At 44.2% G+C, this 9,014-nt stretch overlaps 1 protein-coding gene across 1 annotated transcript; it reads right to left on the reverse strand.

The window, feature by feature from the left end:
* Positions 1-3,844: 3,844 nt before the first annotated feature.
* LOC149181771 (uncharacterized) lies at positions 3,845-5,591 on the reverse strand. The gene is made up of 3 exons (XM_089414318.1): positions 4,772-5,591; positions 3,959-4,495; positions 3,845-3,855 (listed from the first exon to the last, which is right to left on the reverse strand). The coding sequence occupies exons 1-3, from the start codon at positions 5,589-5,591 to the stop codon at positions 3,845-3,847; spliced, it is 1,368 nt and encodes a 455-aa protein (XP_089270444.1).
* Positions 5,592-9,014: the final 3,423 nt, after the last annotated feature.

Raw genomic sequence — 9,014 nt, forward strand, 5'->3', positions numbered from 1 at the left:
AAAGTTACATTATCAAAATTACAACGGGGCCGCGGCCCTGTAAGATTTGTCCGAGGACAGACAGTAGACACCTGAGTATTCATGCCAGTATTACATAGGACACATGGACAAAGACTTAGAGCCACACTCATGTAGCTGACACATGGACAAAAACACTTGAAGAACATCGACACAGAACAGAGATAACATAAAACCGACACAATTACATAGAGACAGAGTGACAGACTCATATATAACCGCATAGGGAGCTGACAGAGAAAAATTCTTGCTGTAGAACCTGGAGCGCGAGCTGGGCATGTTAATCTTCATCAGTAGTCTGCGGTTCATCTTCCGCCTTGCAGCAGGGAGGCTGGAGGATGGCTTTACCAGAGTTGCGCGTTCCACGGTCACTTGGGCCAGCGCCATAGTCACAAACAGGTTCTCTCAGGCTTGCTCCCGGGTCATGTATGGGCCGCATCATCTCAACAGCAGGGAATTCCATTTCCACCGTAGGAACAATCCCAGGAAGACGCGGAGGGTTGGCCCAGGGATTACCATCCTCATCTTCCCAGGGATTGCTGCAGTGCTCCACAGAGACAGTCACGAAGAAAGTAGAATTGGCTAAGGTGTAGGGGATGCGGTATCTCACCATTGGGTGTTCCGTATGCCCACAGTCCATGCACGCTGGAGGTTCCCCCATTCTACCTCTGCCCGGGGGCCTTCCCCTCGGCCTTCTGCACTCAGAGGTTTCCTCAATTGAGGAAGAAGTCGAGGGGGCTCTACCACTGTGACCTCCCCTACCACTGTTGCCCCTTCCACGATTGCGCTGCATTCTGGTCCTCTGAACAGAGCGCTCAATTCCGCAACGCAACACCACTGTTGGCATAGGTTTATTGCCAGACCAGATCCTTGCCTCCCAATTGCCCAAAGCTGTGGCTGCAGAGCCTTGACCCTCGCTCTCAAAGCTTGAATGAGAGCCGAGACTCTGAACCTCCACAACTTCTATCGAAACCAGAACAAGAGCCAACGAGAGACGCGGGTAAGTAAGCACTGCCAAATTCTCAGAGTCGCAACTGGCTTGCTTGTGAGCCTGCCAATTGCCCTACTCTGCAGCAGCTAAACACTCACAATCACATTCAGGGCCAGATTGAGAGTCGAAGGGCTGAACCTCCGTCACCTCCGGCAAGATCAGAACAGTTGCAGATAGGAATTGCGGGAGAATGTCCGAGAGAATGCGGTTATGAAGCGCCATGTTACGCGTCTCAAGACTCGCCATGAATGTCGACAGGACGCCTCTGTCAACTCCCTTAACTCCCTTCCTTAAATGCAGCGGGTTGATGAATTTATGGTGTGTCCTCCTGTCATGCGTGGCTCGTCCGGGCGGACACCTGCCCTTTGGACGAGCCTTATGCGCCATGTGTCTAGCGACCACCCGCATCCGGGGGAGAGAGATCTTGTTGCACCAGGGTGATGCAGTCTTTTTTGAGTTGTTCATCTTCAACTATGTCCAGGGGTCCTGAGAAGTGAGTTGATGTCTGGGAAACTCCTTGGTTAGCCAGTCTATCGGCTACCTTATTTGCTGTTCTTCGCACATGCTGAAAGGTGAAGCTATGTGGATTTGTAAGCTTTGCTTCCAAGGCTTCCAACCTGCTCAAGAGTCTCCAGCTGGTCGCTACCTTGTCCGCTGCTGTTCCTGCTTGAATTTTCTTGGCTGCATTGATTAGGATGAGAGAATCGCCTTCAACCTCCAGAGGGAGGAAGTGAAGTTGCTCTGCGAAGCAGATCCCCTGCCAAAGTCCTTCCATTTCCGCTACATTATTGGTATCTTTGCCGAGAGAGCCATAATATATGTGCATGGGTTTGCCTGTGTGACTTCTGATGATTCCTCCATAGCCTGCCGGACCAGGATTACCCTTTGCCGCTCCATCAAAGTTGAGCTTGAAAGAGTTGAGAGCTGGAGGGGACCAAGAGGATGGAGAGGTGGGGCCACGGGGGGGGCGCGTGGTGACCTTTGCAAAGGCTGAAAGGTCAAGATTCCATGCTTTAAAGATTTCCTTTTCTTGTTGCGTTTCTGGCATATCAGTGTCATACCAGGTTCTGATAGCTAAGGTTTCCTGGACATTTCTTTTATAGATGAGCCACAGGGCGTCTATTGATCTGGAGGAGTTGTTGAAGATGCGTGAGTTACGCTCTTTCCAGAGCAGCCAGTACATGAAACCTGGAGTGAGATCCCATAAGGAGTTGAGTATTTGGCATCGAAACGGATTCTTGGCCCAGTTCCTTATATTGTCCGTCACATCTTCGCTCCTTGGAGCTGCTCTTTTGTTGCAGTGCTCCACCTTCTCCCATAGTTGCTTTGCTAGTGGACAGGACTCCATTAAATGGCTGATTGTTTCAGTGTGGAGGTTACAGTTCGGGCATCTAGAGGGCCCGATGAATCCTCGCTTTAGCAAGTTATCCCAAGTGAGTATACGCCTCTTACTGAGCAACCATAGGAATGTTGAGATTTTGGGCCAGAGCCCAGGAAGCCAGACTCGTGCCCAGATTTGGTCTTGATTCTCTTGGCTGTTTGAGTAGCGCAGCTGATGTGCTTCTTTCGTGGTAAATGTGCCCTTGTGCCTGTGACCCCATCTGAGCTTGTCCTGCTGGTTAGAGTAGCGTATTTTCCGTTGCACAAGTTCCTGGTCCAAGTCTGAGAATGTTTCACCTGCCCAGTCTCTTTGCCAGCTGTTTGCAGATCTCCATGTTTGGTATTCTTGATGGTGCATTTGCTGCCAGAATTGATGCACGTGAATGAGGTTTTCTTGTTGCATATACGATTGCCAGAGTGGCATCTGGAATAGATTAGTCAGCTTGGGGAGTTGCTGCCACGAATCCTCCCAGAACCTGGCTGACGTACCTGAGTGTATTTCCCAAAAGCTATGGTCCTGTATGAAGCTACTGTGTATCTTTGCCGCATTCCAGATTGGAGAGCCTTTGGCACTGGGGTTGATTCTGATTAGTTCTTGCCATTGACTTCCCATAGCGTATTTTGCTTGCCATAAGCGAGCCCAAGGTGTGTAAGGCTTGGAGAGCCAGTTCCACCACATGCGGGCTCCCATAGTATTGTTGCTTTGAAGAGGATCTCGAAGCCCGAGGCCTCCCTCTGTTTTGGGTTTACATACATCTTTCCAATTCACGAGGGCCCATTTGCGGTTTCTGCCCGAGGAGCCCCAGAGGAAGTTTCGTTGAAGGTTGCGAATAGCTTTAAGGACCCATTTTGGAGCTGCCAGAGTGGAGAAGAGATACAGCGGCATAGCTTGAAGGACAGACTTGATCAGGACCAATCTGCCAGCCATATTGAGAGCACGAAAGGTCCACGAAGAGAGTTTTGATTCCAGCTTATCAAGGAGGGATTGCCATGAGGCATTTTTAATAGCAGAGGCCGAGAGAGGCGCTCCAAGATATTTGGATGGCAGATGGGAGATGGTGAATCCCAAGATTCTTGCTATGTTCCTTTGAGTGGAGGGGGGGGTATTGAAAAAGAAGAGCTGCGATTTGGAGGCGTTAATGGAGGTACCGGATGCTTCAGAGTAGAGGGAGAGGAGCGATTTAAACATGGAAGCTTCTTTTGAGGATGGGTGGCCAAATAACATGGTGTCATCCACGAATTGTTGATGGGTCTGCGGATTGAGGCCATGAATGGAGATACCCTTAAGCTTGTGAGAGGCTGTGGCTGCTTTGAGTAGTCTACTGAGCCCCTCAGCCATTAAGACAAAAAGAAAAGGGGAGAGAGGATCCCCTTGTCTTATGCCACGAGAGGGCCGAAAAGGAGGAGAGGGGGATCCATTCAGAAGGACTGAGAAGCTAGGGGAGGTGATAAGGTTCATGATCCACCTGGTCCATGTAGCATTAAATCCAAAGGCTAGAAGCATTTTTTGGATAAAATTCCAACTAAGCTTATCAAAAGCTTTGGAGAGGTCGAGTTTTAGAATCATACCTGGTTTCTTGAGGATCTTTAAAGAATGTATGACCTCGTTGGAAAGTATGATTCCATCCATAATCTGCCGTCCTTCCACATAGCCTGTCTGCTCCGGAGATATAAGTAGGGGGAGGAGAGGCTTGAGCCTATTTGCAATGACCTTTGAGATGAGCTTGTATATAACATTGCAGAGTGCGATAGGTCTGAAGTTCTCCGGCCTGTTGGGTTCTTCGCCTTTAGGAACCAGGGCTAGAAAAGTTGTATTGAGGGACGGAAGTATCCAATGCATGCTTCTGGATTCTTCAACCAGATTCCAGACTTCCTGCTTGATGAGGTCCCAGAATTCATGGAAAAAGTTAGCCGTGAAACCGTCAGGACCTGGCGCTTTTCCATCCTTGAGTTGAGCCATGGCTTCGTCGACTTCTTGCATGGTAGTGGGCTGAAGTAATCTGCTGTTATGATCCTCAGTAATTATGCTTGGAATGTGCTGTGTGATGGCGCGGATGGCTGCTTCTCTGTTTTCAATAGGCTCCGTTAATATTTCCTTAAAATACCCTGTGAATTCCTTTTCCATATCCTCATGCTTTTCAATTCTTTCACCTTGTTGGTTGTTGATGAATGCTATGTTATTATGCATTCGCCGTTGAATGGTGGTTTTATGGAAGAATTTTGTGTTCTTCTCCCCTTCTTTGAGCCAGTTGATTCTTGATTTTTGCCGCCAGAGTATTTCTTCTTGCTTCCTGCGCTCCTCGATTTGGTTCCATAGTTCCTGTTCTTGTTGTGCTTGTTCTTCTGTTCTACCTTGGAGGATGAGGGTTTGTTGGAGTTTACTCATTTGCTGTTCTAGTTGTAAGCGCTTCTCCTGAATGTTGCCAAAACTTGTGCGATTCCAGATTTTGAGGACATGTTTCAGATTCTTTAACTTTTGCTGAAATTGATACATTTTGGCTCCCTGCGGCGGAATGTAGGCTGCCCATGCATCGTGGACAACCTTTTTGAAAGTGGCGTTTGTGAACCAGAATGCCTCGAATCTGAAGGGTCTGTTGCATTGATTGCCTGGTCTGGTCCATTGTAGCAAAATTGGCCAGTGATCCGACCCTCCTTGAGGGAGGATGGAAGCATGAAAATCCCCTCCAAGATGGATTGCATTGTCAGAGAGGAAGAATCTATCAAGGCGGGAGGCTATGTGTTGTATGCCTCGTCGCTTGTTTGTCCAAGTGAAAATTCCATTAGAGGTGGGGATGTCCATGAGATGGTTGGTTCGAATGAATTCTTTGAGGCTTTCGCTGTCACTGTCGAGCCCGATTCGGCCTCCCTGTTTCTCCGTCATTGAAGTTATTATGTTGAAGTCGCCACCCCCAATCCATAGTGGGAATTGTCTGCTTTCATTGAGTTGAGCAAGCGTTTCCAGAAGTTCTATCTTTTGCTGAACTAATTGAGGGAAATAGACATTCGTAAGGTGGCCATGTATGCCAGTGCCAACGAGATGGAATGAGGCTTGAATGAAATGGAGTGTGGCGTGAAAGTCGTATAATGTGACTATCTGAGGGTTCCAAAAGATGGCTAAGCCTCCTGAGGCTCCAGAGGCATCAACAGAGATGGCTCTGCTTCCTGCCCAAACTTTGCTTCGGATTCGTTCAATAGCATCCATGGTGCTTTTGGTTTCTTGCATAAAAACTATGGTTGGTTTTTCTTGCTGAATCAGGTGTTTGATCATTCTGTGTTTTGAGGGACTGTTGAATCCTCTCACATTCCATGATATTAGCTTCATGTAAACTATTGTTTGGGTTTGTAGAATTTTGTCAACTTAGGGAATCGCCCCGATTCCATAAGTATTTCACCCAATGCTATTGTGCGCTGGAGTTCTGTCTTTCGTCCTCTTTTCTTGAGGTCCTTGAGGAGCTTTTTTCCATCCCATGGGCTACCTCCCTGGATACCCAGGCTTTTGTTATGCTGCGCCTTGGCTAGGACTCCTTCCAGCTTGTCGATCTGCCAGGGTTGAATGGAGTTATATTCTTTTTGTTTGCATGCTGTTTCAAGTGTGAAGATATCTAATCCATCAATAGTGACATCCGCTTGATCTTCTACCATAACAATGTTGTCATCTAGAGCTTCCTCATCCTCTTCGTGCTGAAGCCTGAGAGCAAGAGAAACATCGGTTTCCATATCGGTGTCCTGCTGCTGGCTAGCCTCTGGGGAGTGTTCTTTGGAGAATGAGGAGGGACTGAAATTTGATATGGATTTGCCTTTCTCCATAGTGGGACTGGGTGTGGGTTTCAATGGATCAGGGACAGAGACTTGCATGGGATCTGGGCGAGAGTGAGGTGGAGAGGGCGGGGAGGGAATGTGAGGGGGTTCAGAACTGGGTTGGCCAATATTTTCTTGCGTTGCAAGAACGGAGAATTTATTCTGGTGGTCCACTTTGGGAGTGTTTTCAATGACTGGCTGGCTCTTTTTGGCATGCCTGCGGCGGTTGGGTATTTTGATGAAACCTTCTGAGTCCATTTCAGAGCCAGCAGCAGCTGCTTTGGACTGAACATTTAAGGGGCAGTCACGGAAGAGGTGACCGTGCTCATGACACTTACGACAGCGAAAGGGAATGTGTTCATAATCTAAAGATTGAGTCCATTCATAATCATCATGATAGAGCTTTACCGTATCCGCGAGAGCGTTGGTAAGGTGCATCAGGACGCAGATCCTGGCATAAGAGGTGTACTTGCGAGTCTTTGTCTCAGCTGCCACTCTGATGAAGGTGCCCAGTTTGTTGCCTATGTCTGCAAGTGTTTCTTCTTTCCAGTATTCTGCAGGGAGGGAGTACATCCTGATCCAGACTGGCGCCCAGCTGAAGTCCTCCTTGTCAGGATTGAATCTGGGCTTCCATTCAGTGAGATAGAGGCCTGAAGAATTGAAGAAGTACGGCCCTCCTTCGAATATTCTCACTCTATCCTCCACACAGTGAAATATAGCAGTAAAGAAGCCCTTTGGTCCTAGTTGCAGAGTTATTTGACCTTTGGGTTTCCACTTTGAGGCTATCCAGCCTTGTAAGGCCCTTTCCGTTGGCCAGAAGCCTAAAAATTTTCCGATGAGTGCATGGTCTTGCATGTACTGGATTTCACCATTGATGCGCTGGCTGGGCAGGTCCACTTTGATGGGTTCAGCCGCTTTTGGGATGCAGGTGGCCGATGTAACTTTATGCTGATTCGTTTTGGCTTTAGCAGGCGTCTCTTTGTCGTCTTCTACTTCTTCTGTAGGGGCCGTATGGATCCTTGCTTCCTCTTTCTGATTTGCGCCTTGTCCTGTCTCTGGGTCGGCGTCAGAAGGGGGCGTATTCTGAGAGTGCCTGGTAGCGTCAGAGCTTGCAGAATGTTTTGGAGGGGGAGCAGAGCTCTCCCCTCCTCCCGCCATATCCATTGCTATCGACCAGCAAGGAGTCGGCGGCTGTAGCAGGGCGAAAAAAACAGGGCGGCGGCTGGTTAGGGTTTGGGTGCAGTAGCAGAGCTCCTCATCGCGACATTCCTCGATCCATGTAGATTGTTCGTTAAATCTCATTATAATTAAAACTCAATATAATAAATAAATATTAAAATATTATACAATAAAAAGATAAGACTTAATTAAAGATATATAAAATACACACATTCAAGTTTATAATAAAATTCATGGCTAATACAAATTAGCATAACAAACACAAGCATTCATTGACAAAACACTTTGTAAACATACTTAATCAATTTCAAATAAACAAAGATAAAATATACAATTTCAAATGCAATGAATATAAAATTTAAACACACAACATATAAAACCTACTATGCACTATTTACACTATAAAATTAATTGCAATCACAATTCAATACAACAAACACAGTATTACAATTTCAAGTCACCTACAACACAAATATTCAAGTCACCTACAACACAAATATTCATAAATAAGCGCGCACACACACACACATACACACATATATATATCCAATTTCAAATAAAGAAACATACAAAGTACAAGTCAAAATAAACAAACATACAATATACAAATTCAACTAAACACACAACATACAATTGTAATAGTGTGCTTGTTTGTTGTATTGAATTGTGATTATAATTAATTTTATAGTGTAAATAATGAGTAGGTTTTTACTTTGTATATTGTGTGTTTGCTTATTTAATATTGCAATGGCATGTTTGAGCGTTTGTATTTCTATTGACTTGAAATTGTATGATATGTGTTTCCTTATTTGGAACTTTATATTATTTGTATTTTATTTGTATTTGTATTTTGTGTTTGATATTTAAAAATTTAAAATCGTATATTTGCTGATTTAAATTTGTATTGTAGGTGTATGCGAGAATATGTTTTGTCGAATGTTTGTATGTGTAGGTGGCTTTGTGAATGTTTGTAAATGTATGTCTTTAAATTTTCTATTCCATTTCATTTGAAATTGTATATTGTATTTTTGTTTATTTGAAATTGATTAAGTATGTTGACTAAGTGTTTTGTCAATGAATGATTGTGTTTGTTATGCTCATTTATATTAGACATGAGTTTTATTGTAAACTTGAACCTGTGTATTTTATATAGATTTAATTAAGTCTTATATTTTTATTGCATAATACTTTAATGTTTATTTATTATATTGAGTTTCAATTATAATGAAATTTGTATTTTTTCTTTTTCTTTTTTAATTGTATTTGGTTAAAATAAATAAAAGCGCGCACACACAGACATAAATATCAAATCTCAAATAAAGAAACATACAATGTACTAGTCAAAATAAACAAAAATACAATATACAAATTCAAATAAACACACAACATACAACTGTAATATTGTGTTTGTTTGTTGTATTGAATTGTGATTGTAATTAATCTTGTAGCTATAAATAGTGTCTAGGTTTTTACTTTGTATATTGTGTGTTTGCTTATTTAATGTTGCAATGGCATGTTTGTGTGTTTGTCTTTGTATTGACTTGAAATTGTATGATATGTGTTTCCTTATTTGGAATTGTATATTATGTGTTTTTGTATTTGAAATTGTATTTTGTGTTTGATATTTAAAATTGTATATTTGCTTATT

Source organism: Pinus tabuliformis, chromosome 3_2 (genome assembly GCF_031772625.1).
Source record: "Pinus tabuliformis cultivar Carrire ecotype Pingquan chromosome 3_2, CPIR1, whole genome shotgun sequence".
In the NCBI taxonomy this organism is placed as follows: Eukaryota; Viridiplantae; Streptophyta; class Pinopsida; order Pinales; family Pinaceae; genus Pinus; species Pinus tabuliformis.

Excerpts from the sequence above, each read along its gene's own strand:
- LOC149181771 (XM_089414318.1), bottom strand. The coding sequence starts at position 5,591 with ATGGATGCTATTGAACGAATCCGAAGCAAAGTTTGGGCAGGAAGCAGA. Across the intron at positions 4,496-4,771 it reads ACAACTAGAACAGCAAATGA|GGTATTTTAAGGAAATATTA; the intron begins GTAAACTCCAAC and ends AGGAATTCACAG.